Below are 21,836 nucleotides of genomic sequence, written 5' to 3'. Positions count from 1 at the left end.
TCTCCAACAAGTTCTTCATTGTAAATAGAACACGTAGAAATTTAAAGGGACCGTGCAGAACGAAGCGCAGCTTACAGGGAACATTGGTTGCAAGTACATTGGCTCCATCTAAACCAGAGTCTAACTCTCTGCTGTTCAAGGTACCAGGCCACCTGCCACAGACTTTAATCTCAGCTGGCACTTAATTTTCTACAAATAGCCTCATTGCAGGAGATACAATATACTACAAGGTGACATGCTCTGCTGTGATGAATCACTCCCACCTCTGGTTCTGCAAGGAATTTTATTTTAACTGGTGCCCCCTTGTCTTGGGAAAAGCAAAGAGGTTAGTGGGAAGAAGGAGGGTTAAGTACTTTTAGTATAAAGTACACACCAAGACTATTAATTTTATAAAAGTAATTGAAGGCATGATTCGTTCATTTTAGTAGCATATTTCCCCTTTCATGTAGGTGTTCATTTATGCCTTGACCAGCAGTGTAGCGTAGTATCTGGAGTGTATGCAAATGCGTATACTTTGTATCCACAGGGACAGCACCGCAGATGTTGAAGTGTAGGTTTCTGCCTCAACAGCTGATTTACATAGAAAATAGGTGCAGGAGTAGGCCATTCGGCCCTTCGAGCCTGCACCACCATTCAATAAGATTATGGCTGATCATTCACCTCAGTACCCCTTTCCTGCTTTCTCCATACCCCTTGATCCCTTTAGCTGTAAGGGCCACATCTAACTCCCTCTTGAATATATCCAATCAACTGGCATCAACAACTCTCTGCGTTAGGGAATTCCACAGATTAACAACTCTGTGAAGAAGTTTCTCCTCATCTCAGTCCTAAATGGCTTACCCCTTATCCTTAGACTATGTCCCCTGGTTCTGGACTTCCCCAACATCGGCAACATTCTTCCTGCATCTAACCTGTCCAGTCTTGTCAGAATTTTATATGTTCCTATGAGATCCCCTCTCATCCTTCTAAACTCCAGTGAATACAGGTCCAGTCGATCCAGTCTCTCATATGTCAGTCCTGCCATCCCGGGAATCAGTCTGGTGAACCTTCGCTGCACTCCCTCAATAGCAAGAATGTCCTTCCTCAGATTAGGAGACCAAAACTGAACACAATATTCCAGGTGAGGCCTCACTAAAGCCCTGTAGAACTGCAGTAAGACCGCCCTGCTCCTATACTCAAATCCCCTAGCTATGAAGGCTAACATACCATTTGCCTTCTTCATCGCCTGCTGAACCTGCATGCCAACTTTCAATGACTGATGTACCATGACACCCAGGTCTCGCTGCACCTCCCCTTTTCCAAATCTGCTGCCATTTAGATAATATTCTGCCTTTGTGATTTTGCCACCAAAGTGGATAACCTCACATTTATCCACATTATACTGCATCTGCCACGTGTTTGCCTACTCACCTAACCTGTCCAAGTCACCCTGCAGCCTTTTAGCATCCTCCTCACAGCTCACATTGCTACCCAGCTTAGTGTCATCTGCAAACTTGGAGATATTACACTCAATTCCCTCATCCAAATTATTAATGTATATTGTAAATAGCTGGGGTCCCAGCACTGAGCCCTGCGGTACCCCACTAGTCACTGCCTGCCATTCTAAAAAGGACCCGTTTATCCTGACTCTCTCTTTCCTGTCTGCCAACCAGTTCTCTATCCATGTCAGTACATTACCCCCAATGCCATTTGCTTTAATTTTGCACACCAATCTCTTGTGTGGGACTCTACCAGTGGACAAGGGAGCTGCCTTAGGGCAAATCACTGCACTCCAGCCATTGATGTTCTTCTTACTGCTGCTGCTTTATTGCAGAATGGACCCGCTGGAAATCCCAGGTAAATCAGGAAGTTTTACCTGCAGCAGAATCCCAACCTCAAATAAAGCAGTAATGTCAGGTAGGAGCTTCAGCCAGGACTAGCAATAAGGAGCTCATCAATAGGGGGAAGGGGCTTTATGAACTGCAGGGTTTGGGAATAGTGTTTCTGTGAACTGAAGGCTTTGCAGGAGGGAAGAGTGTCTGTGAACAGGGGAAAATTGGAGGACTGGAGAGAGAATGTCTGAATTGAGGAGAGGCAGGTTAGAGGGAAAGGTGTGCCCCTGTGAAGGGTGGAGAGTAACAGTTGGGTAAGTTACAGTCTGGTTTGTATCTTCAGTGTAGATGTACCTAAACAAAATTAAAAACTAGCTTTTGGGACGTTAACATTTTCCAGCATGCCCTCAATCCCTGAGGAAATGCACCACAAGTGGGAGCAGCATTTGGAAGGAGTGCGTACAATTCAAATTTGCTGTCTACAACCCAGGCCTCCTACTGCACCTAATGGGTTTTTCCTGTTGCCAAATATTCTTCCTGGGGAGATTCTATTCAATGTTTCACCAGTTGGCATGTCGAATCTGGCTGAAGACTGAATTGGATGTGTCCAATCTGGGAAATGAATGCCAGCTGCATACTCACAGAACGGTTGTGCTCATTTTGATTTAACAAGAAACTAATTTCCTCTGATGGTTATGACTTTAAAAGCAACAGGTAAAACCAAAACTCAGCAGAAACTTCCAAGTTCAATTCCCAGTCCGTACAGCATTGGCTGATCTCAATCAGGTAAAATTAGGGAGTGCTACAATTGGACGCAGTACCGTCCATTCTCTCTCTCTCTCTCTCTCTCTCTCTCTCTTCTCCCCACCCCTCACCTCCCAAGTTTAAGATGCAGAAAATCATCCAAGGTTCCTGCTCCTGATTAATACACATTTTCCAGAAGGGAGTACTGGTATTTGTCGGTAGTAGTTGAGGACAAGCTGTAATGACCTTCCATGATCAAATAGCTTCCTCACTGTCTGAGCTCACACACAAAGAATGGCTATGTGGGTAAGCTACCATAGGGCAAACAGCACTGAACCCCAACAGAGGTCAGTGCTTTCATCAGAGACAATGGGAGCGTTATACCCCTCAGATCTGGTTACATTAGTTTTGAGGGAACTATTTGGATCAATATTTCCTCTCTATGCTGGCTGCAGATGTACTGGATAAAATAAATTTGGGCAATTTCAACCCAGTTCCTAATGTATGTGACACCATAGTACAAAACTGGTACTAAATTACTGTGATGTACTTAAGTTTCTAGAAATAGGTTTAACCAGCTTGAATAAAGTTTTATTTAATATCTGAAGTACCTTTGAACATTCCTGTGAATATTATGCATGCATCACATTAAATATGTTAGTCCTGCGGAATGGAATGAAATGTTTTTGCATCTGGTGTCTGTATTAAGCATGCACTCTGACTTGAAGAAAGTAAAACATATCTTTCAGATGTTTGAATTAAAGCTATTTACTGAAGCAGTGCAGAGGTAACTTCACTTTATGTTTTGACCCATATTGTCCTTGACCCGAGCATGCTTAATACAGACAGACACCAGGTACAAAAAAATGGGAAAATATTCCATTCTGCAGGATGAACATCTTTACTGTGATGCATACATAATATTCACAGGAATGTTCCACAGTACTTCAGAATTTTTAAAAAAACGTATTCAAGCTTGTTAAACCTATTTCTAGAAACTTAAGTACACCACAGTTATTTACCTGATGTTGAGGAACCAAACAGTAAGATACCAGATTTTTTTTTTAAACTAAACTTTAAAAACCTTTCTATAGTCTAAATAGGGTAACTTTCTGTACCTGCGATCGGGAAATCTCTGCAGTAGCTGAATCTTCCACCTGACCCCGAAAGTAAAAGTGACCTTGACCTGCAGTATAAATAAAATTGTTGCAAATTATTTCAAATAAAATGAATATTACCATCATGATTCAAGTTTGCTATTTTTTCTTAATTCTATTCACAATGTTGGTATTAAAAATTAACATTCCTGCTATTTTTATTTGGGTATTTTAATTCCCAATTATATAGCGCAAGTTGTTTTTACAGAAAATACAGCTGTAGCAGCCATGCCAACGTGTCAGACTTACTCTGTAATGATTTTATTAGCATCATTTCATACCAACGAATTTCTTGGCTTGCAAACCAAAAGTGTCAAGAATACAAATATGTTTTAATCTGCAGACAAGAGAGACGCCTAATCTCTTGTGTTATGGTGGAAGGGGGTGGGGAAGAGGGGAAGTTTACAATGTTGGTGTCAAAAATTTACCAACATTCCTGTTCCTGATGACGTGTAATATCCTTGCTGGAGATTCGTAGCTATAGAATTCAGGTGAGAAGAATGTTAAGTTCAAAGGAGACTCCCCCTAAAGGCTAATTGATACTTCTTGTTCAGGCTCGCACACGAACAATGCACCAGAGGACAACTAATGTATGTGGGCCCAAGCATGAGTAGTGACCTTCAGGGCAGGAGGCGTGAGATGAGAAAATTGTAAGGGGAATAAAACACAGGGGAATAACTTTAAAAAATCACAATTCTATGAGGTAAATTATCTGAGTTTATGCCTGAACTTGGAAAATTTAGGTGCAAGAAATTGATATTTGTGCACAAAAATCTGTCAGTTTAAAAGGGTGAAATACGCTCTCCTCGTTTGATTTAAGCATTTAGAGTTAAAACTGGGTTCAAGTTGGGGGTGAATCTGCCTTGTCACAGATACCCATCTCCCCACACCTCCATTTTCCTCCAAATCTCATCTCCTCCTCTATGCAGTACAACATTTTGCGGCAGGCTATGATTCTATAGTCCACTGTAAGTCACCACCACTGTCAGTAGAAAACTGCTCCATACAACACTGTTATGTTTGGCTACTTTAAAAAAAAATCAAAATCTTCTCCCCAGTTACAGATTTCTATGGGACTCATTTTGTGCAGGGCAGTTAGGTGTGTGTCTGACTGCTGGTCTTGCACTCTCTTATTTGCTAGTTCAGAGTTGTGCATAATGGATCCGACAAGTATATCACTTCTCTCCACTTCCCTCTAAACAATCAGTGTGTCATCATAGCGAGGGACCCCATCTAGTGGCCTGACAGATAACTGACTTCCAAGCATCATCATCATAAGCAGTCCCTTGAATCGAGGATGACTTACTTCCACGTCCAAAAGTTCACAGATGTTTCAATGAAGGACCTAAAATTCCAGGTCCCGAACTAAGTCTTGAAGGGTGGAAGATGCCTGTGTGTGGATTTTTTTAACATGTGGTGGCCGTTGCACACCAGCCACCACACGGGCTTGACAGAGCTAGGTCTTGGTCCAGTGGCAAGGATTAACCAAGATGACTGGAGACCAGCTCTGCTGCAAGGACCTTGTGCGCACACATATCGCAGTGTGGGCTGGCCCGTGCTGCCCCTGGGCCCCGATCATGTCCCTCCACATTCCCTCACTGCTCCTTCGCCCTGACCTCGCTGCTCCTGCAGTGCCTGCCCACGCTGAACTGAACTTTGATGATGTCACTCTTCACTGCCGTTGCTGTCCTGCTCCAGCACGTGCTGCTCTCTGGAGTGCTAAGCTGCCATGCTGCTCCTTCCGCAGGTGCTCGCATGCCAGGGGCCGCTCAGCCTGCTGGGCCAGGCAGCCATGCTGCTCCTTCCACTACCCGGCCTGCTCCAATGGTGCTCACAGACCGGAGGCAGCTCAGCCTGCTGGGCCAGGCTGCCACGCTGCTCCCTCTGTTCCCCGGCCTGTTGCGATGGTGCCCGCAGGCCAGGGCCAAGCGTGGCGGCCTGGCCCAGCAGGCTGAACGGCCCCCGGCCTGTGAGCACCATCGGAGCAGGCCGGGGAGCGGAAGGAACAGCATGGAGGCCTGGCCCAGCAGCAGAACGGTAAGTGACACGCAGTACAGCGGCTCAGACTTATCAACCTATCTATTTGGGAGGTAGTCATTGTATTACCAGGCTGCCTTTGGCTTCAGCTGTACCCACATCTTTCTATCAGATCAAATTAAAAGGAGGAGGTTGTGGGCAATTTGTTCATTTTCAAGTTATTGGGCCAAACACATATCAGGTACAAGTTCTTAACCATTCAAATTTTTAACTGATCGCAAAATAATTTCTTTTCTAAAACTGTTCTTACCTCTTAGCCATGCTTCTATGAAGAGAATACCAACTCCAATGTTGTATTTTAGTCCAAACAGGGTAACCCCACCCTACATATTGAACATATGAGATTAATTACAGCATGAATCTATAAACACACAAATAATATGCATTTACGTTTAAATTTAAAAAAACTAAATTGATTTAAATTCAAGAAGACAATATAATTGTGTTTTTGTACTTCAGTGATAGTATCAAAACTCAGTTTGGGTATAGAAAAAATTAACGACAGAGTGAAGTTCCCTCTATTGGGCACTGACAGTCCATCTTAACCCCAAACTTGGTAGAGCACCCTCTACTGCACAAATGTGACATTTCTACATTTTGACAAAAGGTCATTGACCTGAAACGTTAACTCGATTTCTCTCTCCACAGATGCTGCCTGACCAGCTGAGTATTTCCAGCATTTCCTGTTCTTATTTGACATTTCTACTTCCTACATCAGGCATTCTTGTAATCTAATTGGCTGAGAATAGTAATATGATGCCAGTAAGTGCAAAAATGATGGGTACTATTTTGGTGTTACATTCACCCACTGGGTTCAGACTGCTCAACTCAGTGTCTGCACACTTCCCTCTGAGTTACAAGATTGTGTTTACAAGTCTCACCCCAGGACTTGAATATATCATCTACAGTAACATTCCACTTGGATACAAGGTTCTGGTGTTGTACTTTTCAGGAAATTCTAAAAAGTAATGTTTAAATATTATGATGCTGAAAATTCTTGGCTTCACAGATCAAATGTGGATTGTCTTTTATGCAGTGCAAGGTTCTATGATGTGGTCTGCCTAGTATGGTTACCCTTTTCTATTTACTCACATCACTTCCATATTTACTTTAGCTGCACCAGAACACATTGAGCCATAAGTTGCGGCCTCTCCGGGAGCTTACAATGTGCGCACGCACCCAAAGAGGCCCCACAAGTTCCGCGTTTAGGCGTGCACTGCACATGCACCTAAACCCGGCATTTGCAATCTGACGAATGCGAAAGTAAAGGGCCTCCGCTGGCTATTTGCCCAACTCCTGCCCAGACATACGGCATACTTTTACCAGCGTGAGAGTTTTAAAAGAGAGAAAAAAAAATGTATAATTAATTTTTATATTAAAAACCCTGTCCATTAAGGTAAGTTTTTTTTTAAACTATTAAAAAAACTCAAAAAAATTTTTAAAATTCTAAAACAATCAATTTCTATTAATTTTAAATAAGTGAGGTGTTTTTATTTATGTAAAGTGTTTTCTTTGTTTTGCGGGGATATTCCCATTCATAGTAAGGGCAGCTCCGTACAACAAAACCGGAGTTAAAAAATTAGGGGTGCGGTCTATTCAAATTAACTTTTTTGACAGGTCTTGTGGGCGGTACTATTTTCCAAACAAAGCCACAAGCGCAGCGTTCCTGGGTGGAGTGGCATCATGCACTGCCCAGGACTCTGCCGGTTCAAAATGGAATTCTCCATGTGTGCAGGGACTTAGGGTAGGTGCGCATCGTATTCGGTGGTCGGAGGCTTGCGTCCTCAGGAAGCCTCTGACTGCAATCTTTGGCCCATTATTAAATCCTCTAGTATATACGTGTTTATATAACCTGCGCTCTCAGCTTTACTCTATTACACTGGAATAGTATTTGTTGAATAAACAAATTCTTGCAAATTCTTTACAAAAATCAGCCATGAGCTTATTATACTTACAGAAGGCATGGTGAGCAGATCACTAGGAGTCACATTCAGATCTTCTCTTAGGATATGTAGCTGATTGGGCCCCTTTGTGTGTTCCAGGAACAGCTGAGATTGAATGAGCCAGTAAGATGAATGACAATGGACTGAAGCATGAAATCCATCGAAAATTGGCACTTTTCCCAAAGAGGGAAAACCAGTGAATAAGAAACAAAAGCACAAACAGGACTGGGCTTCAAGAGCCAGATTTCCCAGGCTCAGGGTCCACATGTAGCTCATGCCTGGACATCCGTGCTCTACTGCACTAGTGTGACTTTTTTCACTTAACCGCCATCCTTATGGCCTGTAACTGACAATTTCTTTTCAAACTGTGGGCAGTTTTGTGGTATTGGCCCATATCCAAAGCATTTCACTCATTTCACACAACCAGCAAAGAGAGGAGACTTTCAACCCATCAGTCTGGCTGGACCATTTTTTTGGAGTTAGTTAGAACTTGCATTTATATAGCGCCATTCATGACACCAGGATGTCCCAAAGTGCTTTACAGCCAATGAAGTACTTTTGAAATCCTGCAATGTAGGAAATGTGGCAATATTGCACCAACAGCAATGAAATAATAATCTGCTGTAGTGATGTTGGTTGAGGGATAAATATTGGCCAGGAAACCAAGCAGAACTCCCCAGCTTTTCTTTGAATAGTGCCTTAGGATCTACATCACCCAAGAGGGCAGACAGCTGAAAGACGGCACCTCAGGCAATGCAGCACTCGCTCTGGAGTGTCAACCTAGATTTTGTTAAGTCTCTGGAGTGGGACTTAAACCCACAATCTTCTGACTCAGAGGCGAAGTGCTACCACTGAGCCACAGCTAACTCCTTGTTGTTGGACACGTGCAGAAACCTATCACCATGTTTAAGATTCTTGAAACCATGCTGTTGAGAAATCCACAGGTTACGTTTGCCCAATATGGAGTGCATACTCTCTCCCCATTGGAATACATCGGACTTGCTTAAGCCCAGAAAGCTTAAGGATAGGTTGGTAGAACCAAGGCTTAAGAACCCCCAAGTGTTTGCAGCACTGGTAAGCTTCCTGTTGCTTGTTACCTGAAGCCCAGTGGGAATAATCCCAGCTTCCAGTGACAGTGCTACTGCTCCAGGTTCCACTTGTGAGCCAGGCTGGCCAGTCAGTGACCAATAGTGCATTCCATAGATTAGGATAATGCTTGTTGAAACTTTGAAATTATCTTAAAGAAATAATTTTCATTTGTAACACCTTATCCAAAGCACTTCAGAGCCAAAGAATTTGCATTTGAAGTGCAGTCATTATTGTTATTTGGATGCATGCAACAGCCAATTTGTGCACAACAAGGTCCCTCAGCAAATGAATGAACGACCAGGTAATCTATTTCTTTATATATTGGGGTTAATTGGGGAAAAGTGTTGGTCAGGACCACTGAGAAAACTCTTTGATGCCAATGGAATCTTTTATGTTCGCCTAAACTGGTAGACAGGGCTGCAGTTTAACATTTCATCCAAAAGACAGCAATGAAGTGTCAATTGTGATCATGTGCTCAAGTCCTAGAGTGGGGCTTGAGCCCACAATATGCTGACTCAAGAGGCTAGGGGGCAGATTTTCCCCTTTCCTAAAGCTCCGTGGGCGCTAAAGAATTATCGCCCAGGAGTGGGCAGCGGAAGCGGCCTGCCCGGAATTGCCCACAGGATGCCACGGGCGAAAGCGGGTTTGCGCAGTGCCCTGTACTTTTCGGGCAGGGGCACACATGGCAATGATGTCATCACCGTGTGTGCCGGCCCATTTGTGCCCCATGGGGGAAATTGCCCCACAGGATGCGAGATTGCCATGGGGCGATGCCAATGTTCGCGAGTCGCGAAGCTATCGTGGCTGGGGCGCCTCGTACGCCCTTAAAGGGGATGGCCTTGCACCATGGCTGCCATCTTTTTTTTGTCAGCTGACTTTGCAGTCAGCCCGACAATGGCAGCCACTGGTTCAACCGGGCTGCCAACATGCAGCCCAGCACCCCATCTTGGGTACTGGGCCGCTCGCCTGGCCGAAACCCTCCCTGGTGGCCCAATGGGTGCCAGGAAAACGGCTGCAGAGTTTGCAGCACCCCTCCCCTTTAAAAGGAGGGGGACTTTATGATGCTCTAGCTCAATGCGGCACGTCCACTTAGCGCTGCGCGTCACGCTTCTGCCCCTCTACCGCCCCGCGGAGGTGAATTACATTTCCGATACCGTCCCGCAGATTTTTTTGATTCTACAACCCTAATTCCGGGACATTTAACTGCCCATCTCGACGGGCGATAAATTTTAATTTAATTCAAATTGTGCGCCCCAAGCGGGGCATGGGGCAATTTCGTCCCTCTAAAGTGCTGCCATTTAGCCAAGCTGGCATTTTAGTTTCGAAGATAAATAAAAATATGGGACATTAATTAATCTTTGAAAACAGCAATTCCTTCAACTTCAACAACTAGGGTGAGACTGTATACACACACAGGTATTTTATCTAGAACGCAAGTCATGCAGGATACACAAGATACATGTTAAATTACCTTTGTCATTGGCTCAATCAGGTTCAGATCAAACACCATGAATCCATCAACTCCAGCATTGATTTCAAGCAGCTTCAAACTAAAGCATAAATGAAACATTGTTTGATTCTACATCGAACAATCCAACTAGAAGTACAATACTTGTACTCTCGATCGAGTTTTAAAAATAAAAATAGGAACCAATAAAGTGAGATGAACAAGATATGTGGAGCCAGATAGAACACCCACCACTAATCTTTAAGGAAAGGTTAAATCTAAGGAAAGCATCAGATAATTTATATTTATGGAATAATTTGTCATTCACCATAATGAATCAGGGTTCAGTTATCAAAAGGAATGCATACAACAGGAGGTAGAGGGATATAGGATTGACACAGGGTGTCCTATCTGTCCATTTTTGAACCAGACAGGGTGGTTTGTGCAGTGGCCAGTCAGTAATCTTTGTTGCTGAAAAATGAACAGTAAGTGTCAAGTTTTCAATCACTGTTTAAAAAATGATTCTGCATATCAGTGAGTGAGTTCATCTGATTTCAGATGGAACAGGGCCCTACAACCAGCCTCAGTGATCCTGGGCTTGGAAAGGAAAAATATGACCCTATTTCGGGTCATCATCCAGTCCAAGGATTGAACCTGGGACCTTTCTGGTTTGTACGATTTTGTGGCACATTTATTCATTGAGTTTTCGTTCTAGAAGTCAACTATTAAATTGAATGGAGTTTAATTAGAACTGTTTCAAGGATAAGTGCTTTTAAAGGAAAACAGCATGTACCTCAAGTATAGATTTGTTTTGCATACTAGCTCCCACTGCAGTCTACTCATTGTGAATACAGCTGCACATACCGTGTGACAATTGCTGTGGCTTTCTGGAACTCCAAGCTTCCCTTGTCCTGGGTCAGTAACAGTGCTGCCATTCCTCCAGTGGCCAAAGCACCTCGTTTATGACAGGTCTTTACTAGAAGATCCATGTAACTCTTCAAAAACAGTTTCTCCATATTCACATATTTGCTGCGATCTGGTAAAAGGAACTCCCGACGACGGCCTGAAAAATGGTGTTGGTGAAATGACTTATGTTGTACTCTTATTTCTCAGAGTATTTTAATATGTTTCAAATTGTTTAGATCTGATCATTCAGCGATTCTCTAAAGTTGGGTGTATATCATGTGGGAAAACCGTAGTGGACGACCCACATTACTCTGTGGAACAGCCCCAGGTCCAATGGCAGATGCCCGCTCATTTCCACATTATGCAAAGCATTATCAACTGAGCAATAAGAGATGCTCCATGAGTGAAATTTTAAAGCAAGTCACCAGATAAAATTATTCCACCATTTTGATTGATCATTCTAGTCCAGGAGGTCATGGTAACTGAACTGTTACATCACCATTTCCCCTAAAAGCAGCCACAGTGGAAGTGGTGAAGACTTGGAACAACCCAGGTGAATTCTGAGGGTAACTCAGCAGGACCCTCACAAAAAATAACCATCACAATGATTGACCTCTTCAACTCCGTTACAGTTACGCAGCTTTGTCTTAGAATGTACAGCACAGAAACAGGCCATTTGGCCCAATTAGTCTATGCCAACTTTTATGCTCCACACAAGCCTCCTCCCACCTAATCAGCATATCCTCTATTCCTTTCTCCCTCATTTACATATCCAGCTTCCCCTTAAAGGCATTGATGCTATTTGCCTTAACGACTCCATGTGGTAGCAAGTTCCATATTCTAACCACTCTCTGGGAAAAGAAGTTTCTGCTGAATTCCATACTGTATTTATTGGTGACTATTTTATATTTATGACCCCTAGTTTAGGTTTCCCCCACAGGTGGAGTGCAGTTGTTGTGTTTGTTTTGTCTCTTGTTTCCCCTTCATTTCTCTCCTCCTCTACCGGTGAAGCACTGATGGCGAACTCTATGGTACATCATATGTAAAATTAAGAACTAGCATTTACATAGCTTTAGCGCCATCTTTGTGGAATGTAACAGGCTGAAACTACAAGTCTCAGTAACTTAAAACCAACCAAGTAACAATTCTTCCAAATTTGAATATGAATCGAGATATGCCTTCTCACCAAATTTGTTTATGAAAGAGGCTGAGTAATCCCAGATTCCACAGTTCAATCCAGCAGAATGGTCTCGCAGCTCATAGAGAATCTCCTCCATCTCAAACGCAGCCAAGATATTTTCTATTAAGACAGTGGCTTTGATGGAACCAATTGGTAAACCCAGCTGGAAACAAAGTAATACAGTGAGATTAATGGTGTTGCTGTACCACAGGCACTGCTTTGAGTTTTGCAGACTCCAGTGTATGTATGTGTACACATCCAGGATGAAAATAGATCATCAGGCCCCTATGTGGTTACCCTATCCTTCAGCTAATTTCATGTCTCTGCACTAATCATCCCTTCCCCCCCACCCAACCTTCTGGAAGAGGATTAGAATTTGTGAAATATAGCCAATTCAGGTGTGCTCGGTTAAAAAATTCTCTCCAATCCTACATTGGTGATGAATTAAGTTCCAAGAGAGTTACAGTCCTAGCTCCATATTATTCTCTGACTAGGAAAAGCAATACTTTATACATACACAGAGTTCCGCTCACCGGTGTACAAATTCCACTTCCATTTTTAATGTCAGTTTAAAAGATAAAAGGACAGTTTTTCCAGAGCTTCTGTTGACACTTGCACCCAGGATTCCTCTGGATAGAGAGCGTGTTGCCAATCTTGAACCAAATCGTCAGGGAGCAAACCAAAGAAAGTAAAGCACAGTGGACAACTGAGACGTCAGGTAAGGACCGTGAGCTCAATGGGTGTGGCCAAAGTACCGGAGGCAACAAATGCCTGTGGAACTTTAGTGCAGCGGAGTGAGCCTTTGGCATAGTGATAACATTCCCACCTCCAGTCAGAAGCTGCAAGGTTCGTATCCCACTCCAGACAAACCATGTAAGCAGAGATCGCAGCACCGGCTCTAAGTTCTGCGTTGATATCCACAAGCATATTTGTGTTTGGTGGGTGTGGATGGCATTCCCTCACTGTATGGGTTGTAGGGGTCCATAAAATCCTTCCGTGTATAGAACTAACCACCCTATCGGCTGGTATATAGTTGGCTATGGGCATAGAAGGAGAGTTCATGTCACAGCCTTTCAGACCACTAATCAGCCTGAGATTCCTTCCACAACTTCATACTATTCTCCAAAAGGAAGAATGTGAAGATACGAAAACAATTGTAGCGCTGTGAAGTATAAACATTATCAGGAAAGGAGAGTTGAAAAATTAGCAATACCCTACGTCCCACCATTCTGAAGTGCCATTTCAAAACACTCATAGACTGAGCCACCACGACGCCCGCATCACAGGAAAAATAAAAAAAGATGGCATCATTTAAAACAGTTTAGAATTTTATAAAGGATATGGGATACATAACATGCTGTGGAAATTCAGCTCTAGTATATTAACAATTCACAAATTGGATTCAGTGCTATTTACCACTTGTCCTATTGTACCATACCTTCTTTTGAACCCAGACAAATATATTATTCCACAATTTGGCTTCCAAATGGCTTTCAACCTATAATGTGACACAATAGAAAGTATGTGACTAAATCTGTAAACCTTGATAATATGTTCCAGGACATGTATTTAATCAACATATTTATCATTGGTTAAAACATTAAAGAGCTAAATCCATGCGCTAATGAAACGTTGGTCGGAGAATCAAAGCAACAAAAGATGTAGTCATATCTTGGATCCGTGCACCTCTTCAAGCGGGGCTTGGGATTGCAAAATTAACCCTCATATATGTAACATAGTAGATTTAATATATTGTAATTTTTAAAAGAATCCCATTTTATTTTCACTGCTGTTGACTTGTGTGACTGCAGCTCTGCATACAGACATTTTTTGTTTTCAAAATAAGACTATTTACAATACATTACTGGATGTCAATACACGTTGAAATTTAATGCTTCAGGATTATCTGTCCTTTTCCAATTTATAAATGAAAATATGCTTGATTATTTGGATTCTCCTCAAATTCCATGACACTAAGCGGGCAGGTTAATGATTTTTGATTAATGATTTTTTTTTAAAAATCTCTTAAGAAGCTGACATTTTTTATTAGAGTGAAGAGACCTGCGGTGACTGACCCTCTGATTTTCCTGCAAACCTTGAGATAGGAATCTCCCCTCTGCTTTGCACCTGCCCCAGATTTCAATCTGTGTTTGCCATTCTATTTTTTTTTAAGATAGATTGAAGAGTTCAATATTCAGATTATTGAAACTGAAACAGCATCCATTTAAAGATATGACAATGGGCCAGATTTTGCTGGAGTGGGGCATCTCGCACCGTGTCCCATTAGTTAGACTTGGTTGTGCATATTTAGGTTTTAAAATGTTTTGCCCACAATGTTGCTGGAAATGCGAGCTGATAACCGTGCGGCAAGGGCAACAGGGCATCTGGGACCTTGGTGAACAATGGGACAAACAGTGTCTCTCCTTAACCAATGAGATTAAGGCTTGAGAAATAAACAGAGGAAGAACTGAGAAGGAAGATGAATTAGAGTGGGTGAATTCAATGTCAAATCAGGTACAGAAAGAGAAATAAAGAGGGGGAAAGGAACATTGGATTAAAGGAGAGAGTAAAAAGAGACAGAAAGAAAAAGTAAGAAAAAACATTAAGGAGCTGGAATTTGGTAATGCCCCATTTGGGGGCAGTAACCAAGGCGAGGCAGCGTGGACATCCCGGCCTGGCTGCGAAATTGGGGTTACCGTCCCGAGAGGAAGTGGAGCACAATGTCGGGAGCTCCACTTCTTCTCGGGAATGGGAATGGGCGCTAAGCGCAGGAATTTTCCAGCAGAAAAGTGGAGGGAGGGGAGGCCTAGGAAGGTGATCAGAGGCTGCGTGGTGGGGTCTCTGATCACAGGGGGTGGGTTAGATAGGGTCTCTGAATCTAGGAGGTGGGTATAAAACCACTTATCTCCGGGATCCAGCAGATCCCACCTCAGTTTAACTGCCGGGTTTCACAAATTGTGTGAGATCCGTTCACAGGCAGTTAAATTCAAAATGGTGAAAAAAGAGGCTGCCAGCCTCATTACAATATTTAAATTAAGGTACCGCCCCCTGGGAGTGGGTTGGTCGCCCGCCCGCATCAGAAGTGGAGATGGGCAGGTTGGAGACAAGATCAGGTCGGGAATCCCATTTTTAACAATTTAACTGCCCCATGCTCCAAACCCACCTGTTTTTTGGGGGGGAAATTCTGGCCATTTTTTTCAGCAAAATCTGGCTCTGTCTGTCAGTTCCATTGATGAGGTGTAAAGAAAGAAAGAAAGAATTTGCATTTATATAGTGCCTTTCATGATTTCAGGAAGTCCCAAAGCACTTTCACAGCGAAAGAAGAATTTTTGAAGTATAGTCACTGCTCTAATGTTGAGAAATGTGGCAGGCAATTTGCATACAACAAGGCCCCACAAACAGCAATAACCAGATAATCTGTTTTTGTGATGTTGGTTGAGGGATAAATATTGACCAGAATAGTGAGAGAGCTCCCTGTTCTTTGAATAGTGTCATGAGATCTTCTACATCCATTTGAGAGACTAGTCAGAGCCTCGATTTAACGTCACTATGTATCTTAAAAGCACATATAACCCAAGAGAGACTGGGCTGTAATGGCGCAAGACTTTTTTTTTTAAATAGACTCATCCCCAATCTGTAGGTCTAAGAGCATTTGTGATGTTTCCATCCAACAATAAAAATTTGAAGTTAATATTAATACTGATGGTCATATATGACAAATACCCCTCAGAGTTTCCTTTAAAAAGCTTGTGGGCTCCCCAGATGTGTCAGTGTGTAAATTCACCACTCAACGTGACACTGAGCCATACAAATTAGCAAGGTCCTAGGTTCAATCTTTTATCTGTGCGGATACCTGAGCTCAGCCACATTGGCAGTGGTGCACTACAATTGACTTCTCTCTTGCTCGCTATCCTGTAACTCCCATGGCATCAGCTAATATCTAATAAATTCAAAAAACACTCCCGTTTAGTCATTGTTTTTTGGCAAAGTACAAATGCAGAATGTTGAAGGTTTGGGTAAATAATCCCCCCAATGCCCAACATTTCTTTGACAAAAAAAGTAATGACATTGCATTATAAGTATTGTTCTGTAAATAGCTTGGTGGTGAGATAATACTTACTGCTTCTATTGAGGAGGGGAAAGAGGTATCAAGCAAAACAATCATAAGAAAGACTGTGATACAAGAATTAATGTTAACAGCAAAACTTTCAGTGTACCTTTGATAGATAAAAGAAAGGACCACATTCATTTTCAAACAAAATTCGCCCATTGTGGTACATCAGTAATCCAAAGTCAAACAGAGGGCCTGGGACCTCCTTGCCATTAACCTGTCGATTGTAATCAATGCTCATTTCATTTGGAATTTCAGAACAGCCACAACCAACAACAAAAAATATTACCTTAAGAAAATTACTTTCCAAACAACAAACCGAAGAACAACATACCAGCATGTTGTGTTCAACCATGTTCCATGCTCTAGGTCTCAGCATAAGAATGGGGACCTTTGAAATAGGTGGTATATCTAGATATATAATTCAACAGTATTATAAACATGTTACTACAGGTATTGCCAAGTCCTGTCTTTGTGGAGTGTACACTCAGAAATATTGTCAAGATTTTCTCACGAGAAGGGCATTGAATCCTACATATTTTGCCAAAGGACATGATTGATGTGGTAAAACTCACATGACTAAAAAAAAAGTCTTAGCCAACAGACTGTTAAGGGCCGATATTAACCCTGGGCTGTGAGTATGCTGGTGGGGAAGGGGTCGTGCCATGTTTCCACCCCCACCATTTTAGGTTGCCTGATTTCAGGCACGGGAAAGCCGTCCATCCCAGAGGAGCAGAGGCCTAATTTAAACCATAAAATCCCATTCTGATGACGTCATCAGGATGTGTAAGCTATTTTAACTGCGGGCTGAATAGGGGCCAGCACAGTCTTGGGCCTGCACAGTCTCAGGACCACCGGCTAAAGCTGGGGGCCTGGCCACAGAGGCCCAGGTACTCCTGTGTACTCCACGATTCACATTCCCCCCAAACACTTTCTTACCTTGCCGGAGACCATGTCCATGGGTTTCCGGGCTGTCTGCCAACAATGACGTCATACCTACCGGCTACAGGCGGGAATCAGTGTCAGAATATGTTACTGAGGTATGGGAGTATTAATATCCTGGACCTCGTGCTCCTGGGGTTCCGGTTCAGCCCCTGCACTCTCGATACCCGCCCGCCCCCCCCCCTGGTCAAAATTGCCCGTTAATACTTGGAACACAGTAGTCTGCCTGGTATTTTAATAGGCTAGGGCCAATGTGAATTTCAACTGTCTCCTCATTATGTCTACCTAAAGTGATCTTAACAAAGTTAATTAAGAAATAATCCTGTTGGAGACAATAAATCTGCACTGAAAAAAATAACATAAAAGAAAAATGCCGTCAGTGACAACCAATCAAAATGGCCAGATGAATGAAGCTCTTGTTCAGTAACAGACTGGACTTCAATAAAATACTGTAGCTCCTCATGGCAATATAAATACTAGGCACAAGTACAGTAATGCAAACAGCAGATAAAAACTCAGGGAGACTCACATTTTGGGATTCTAAATTGAAGAAAATACCAGCTATAGTCTTCTAAACAAGGGTTAAAAAGTTGTCTGTTTATTTCAAAGGGGTTACTGTCTTTGTTCTTGGGAAACTAGCCTTAAAATGTCAAATCCTGTGTTTTCCAGGTATTAATAGGAATGTAAAAATTGGTCCCATTTATTCAGCTATCAGTTCATAATCATGAACTTTTTCCATGAATTTTACCATTGTGTAACATTGGATTATGTTACACAATGGTAAACAATGGTAAATTATGTAACATTAGGCTAATGGAAAATGTCCATGGACTAACGCTACAAAGTATTATTCCATTGTACTTTTGTTTGGCAAAATCTTTGCTTTCCTTCTTCAAATAAAGTAAGTGGATAAAAGTAGGCCTTATGTGACAATTCTGAAAGATAATCAGAAAAAAAGAGCTCCACAAAATATGATGTATGTATTCCATGCAAAACTCCTTAAATAAGCAATAGAGATCAAGATTACATTTTATTACCAAGGGACATGCAGTCTGGGCTGTATCATTCACCAAGGGCTTTGTTCTTTTCCAAGGTACTATTCTCACTGCTGGATGAGGGACGGAGAGAGCTTTGCGAACTGTATCTTATAAATCACAGTTCTCTTGTAATTTGTAATAAATTTGCCTAGTTGTTTCAGCTTGTTGAGTCTCCAGTTGGTTTATCTATTTAAAATGAGCGTGGATATGTAGCACAAACTCCACTTAATCTAATAGCACTTCATAACTGGGGTAATTTAAATCCCCAGGTTCACACATCCAAAACAGTCAGAAAATGAAAACATGAAGATTTCAGGTCCAAAAGGATGCAGTTTCTTCAGTAAAGTTGTTGTCAGGCCATCGGAAGAGAAAACAGTCCAAAGCACACAAAATAGTAGCAGAATTCTAACCTGGAAATTGATTATGAACTGCCTTGTAAACATTGGAAAGTCCTCGGATTTGATTAAAGTAGGTTGGACAGTGACCATCATCAAAATCTGTCTGTAAACATAAAACAAAATACATCAATCATTTAGATATTTTTCTTGGAGCGTAGAAAAGAGAGCCTCCTTTACATAGGCCATTTTGCTCAAATATTAACACTAACATTTTGTGTACATGCACCATGCAGATTTACAAACTCACATAGAAACAACAGAACATAAAAACATAAGAAATAGGAGCATGAGTAGGCCATACGGCCCCTCGAGCCTGCTCCGCCATTTAATACGATCATGGCTGATCCGATCATGGACTCAAGTCCACATCCCTGCCCGTTCTCCATAACCCCTTATTCCCTTATCGTTTAACAAACTGTATATTTCTATCTTAAATTTTTCAATGTCCCAGCTTCCACAGCTCTCTGAGGCAATGAATTCTACAGATCCACAATCCTCTGAGAGAAGAAATTTCTCATCTCAGTTTTAAATGGGCGGCCCCTTATTCTAAGATTATGCCCTCTAGTTCTAGTCTCCCCTATCAGTGGAAACATCCTCTCTGCATACACCCTATCAAGCCCCCTCATAATCTTATACACTTCGATAAAATCACCTCTCATTCTTCTGAATTCCAATGAGTACAGGCCTAATCTACTCAACCTTTCCTCATAAGTAAACCCCCTCATCTCCGGAATCAACCTTGTGAACCTTCTCTGAACTGCCTCCAAAGCAAGTATATCTTTTCGTAAATATGGAAACCAAAACTGCACCTAGTATTCCGGGTGTGGCCTTACCAATACCCTGTACAACAGTAGCAACATTTCCCTGCTTTTATACTCCATCCCCTTTGCAATAAAGGCCAAGATTCTATTGACCTTCCTGATCACTTGCTGTATCTGCATACCAACCTTTTGTGTTGCATACACAAATACCCCCAGGTCCCGCTATACTGCAGCACTTTGCAATCTTTCTCCATTTAAATAACTTGCTCTTCGATTTTTTCTGCCAAAGTGCATGAACTCACACTTTCCAACATTATACATCTGCCAAATTTTTGCCCACTCACTTATCCTGTCTATGTCCTTTTGCAGATTTTTTGTGTCCTCCTCACAAGTCAACCTCCTCACTCCCATCTTTGTATCGTCAGCAAACTTGGCTATGTTACACTCGGTCCCTTCCTCCAAGTCGTTAATATAGATTGTAAATAGTTGGGGTCCCAGTACTGGTCCCTGCGGCACCCCACTTGTTACTGATTGCCAACCAGAGAATGAACCATTTATCCCTACTCTCTGTTTTCTGTTCGTTAGCCAATCCTCTATCCATGCTAATATATTACCCCCAACCCTGTGAACGTTTATCTATAGTTTCCTGCTTTTTGTCTGCCTCCGTTTTTAAGTAGGGGCATTAGATTTGCAGTTTTCCAATCTGCTGCACCTCCCCAGAATCCAGGGAATTTTAGTAAATTACAACCAATGCATCCACTATCCCTGCCGCTTCTTCTCTTAAGACCCTAGGATGCAAGCCATCAGGTCCAGGGGATTTATATGCCTTTAGTCCCATTATTTACTGAGTACCGCCTCCTTAGTGATTGTGATTGTGTTAAGTTCCTCCCCCGCCCCCTATAGCCCCTTGACTATCCACTGTTGAAATATTGTTAGTGTCCTCTACTGTAAAGACTGATACGCCAGAATTACAGTCTAGACAATAGCTCCGTAGACTTAAACATTATAATAATAAAAGATATTTCTACACTTACCAAAGCCTCTCAGTTTCCCATTATCCTGCTTGAAAATCATGGGGAAGGTATCAGGCACTTCCCTATGTCGATAAAGGAAGCCCTTCTGACATTTTCCTTTCTGAGGAAAATTGCTGGTTATATGAAACTGTTCCTTATGTGATTTCATGAATGGAGAAGGCTGCCGATGATACACTGCCTCCATTCGTGATGTCACTGGTGCCAAACATCATAATGTCACAGCAGGGGAAGATTGATATACAATTTCTACTCCCATGTTGTGTCTAACTAGTTGTTCTATTCCTGTGAAACTGCTGACCACCCAACTTCCCTTCCTGGCACCCATTTTGGTTGATATTGTTAACGGTTCCCTCTGCTCAGGTACTAATCTCTTGCCTTCAAATCCGCTGTCATCTCCATTTATGTTGAGTTTAAGTATTGGGACGTGAACTGACCACTTCCTGATTGGAAGGTATTCGACAAACTGGGAACTGGGTCACTTGAAGTCCACTATTATAACTTATCCTTCACCAGAATATTGTATTGAAGGATTCACAAAGGGAATCAAGCTAGATTGAGGGATTGCTGTAATTCACAAGTGCTATCATTCAGGTACAGAAAATAATCAAAATGGTTAATGGAATGTTGGCCTTTATATCTAGAGGACAAGGGGGTAGAAGTTATGCTGCAGCTATTTAAAGCCCTGGTTAGACCACACCTGGAGCATTGTGAGCAGTTCTGGGCACCACACCTTAGGAAGGTCATACTGACCTTGGAGGAAGTATAGCGTAGGTTTACCAGAATGATACCCGGACTTTAAGGGTTAAGTTACGAGGAGAGATTGCACAAATTAGGATTGTATTCCCTAGAATTTAGAAAGTTAAGGGGTGATCTGATCAAAGTTTTCAAGATATTAAGGGAAACAGATATGGTAGATAGCGAGAAACTATTTCTACTGGTTGGGGAGTCCAGGGCTAGTGGGCACAGTCTAAAAAGTAAAGACAGACTTTTCAGGAGTGAAATTAGGAAACACTTCTACACACAAAGGGCGACAGAAGTTTGCAACTCTCTTCCAGAAATGGCAATTGATGCTAGATTAATTGTTAATTTTAAATCTGAGATTGATAGCTTTTTATTAACCAAAGGTTAAGGGATATGGGCCAAAGGTGGGTATATGGAGTTCGGTCACAGATCAGCCATGATCTCATTGAATGACGGAACAGGCTCGAGGGGCTGAATGGCCTACTCCTGTTTCTATGT

The 21,836-nt window shown here is 42.2% G+C and overlaps 1 protein-coding gene across 6 annotated transcripts in view; it reads right to left on the bottom strand.

Annotated features, from left to right (window-relative positions):
• ugl (ureidoglycolate lyase) overlaps positions 1–21,836 on the bottom strand; it is a 57,979-nt gene that overhangs the window by 10,753 nt on the left and 25,390 nt on the right. For 5 of the 6 annotated variants that reach the window (XM_070872149.1, XM_070872147.1, XM_070872150.1 and 2 more), the window contains exons 5-14: positions 18,815–18,905; positions 16,760–16,836; positions 16,532–16,642; positions 13,753–13,812; positions 12,321–12,477; positions 11,093–11,291; positions 10,253–10,331; positions 7,705–7,797; positions 6,000–6,072; positions 3,674–3,741 (exon numbers count right to left, since the gene is read on the bottom strand). In XM_070872149.1, the coding sequence (XP_070728250.1) occupies positions 3,674–3,741; positions 6,000–6,072; positions 7,705–7,797; positions 10,253–10,331; positions 11,093–11,291; positions 12,321–12,477; positions 13,753–13,812; positions 16,532–16,642; positions 16,760–16,836; positions 18,815–18,905 (1,008 nt within the window). The remainder of the gene's footprint in view (positions 1–3,673; positions 3,742–5,999; positions 6,073–7,704; positions 7,798–10,252; positions 10,332–11,092; positions 11,292–12,320; positions 12,478–13,752; positions 13,813–16,531; positions 16,643–16,759; positions 16,837–18,814; positions 18,906–21,836) is intronic. The other variant, XM_070872152.1, reaches the window with a different exon arrangement.

This window comes from Pristiophorus japonicus, chromosome 2 (assembly GCF_044704955.1).
Source record: "Pristiophorus japonicus isolate sPriJap1 chromosome 2, sPriJap1.hap1, whole genome shotgun sequence".
NCBI lineage: Eukaryota > Metazoa > Chordata > Chondrichthyes > Pristiophoridae > Pristiophorus > Pristiophorus japonicus.
The sequence above is the reverse complement of the archived record's forward strand: the minus strand, read 5'-3'. Positions and strand labels throughout refer to the sequence as shown.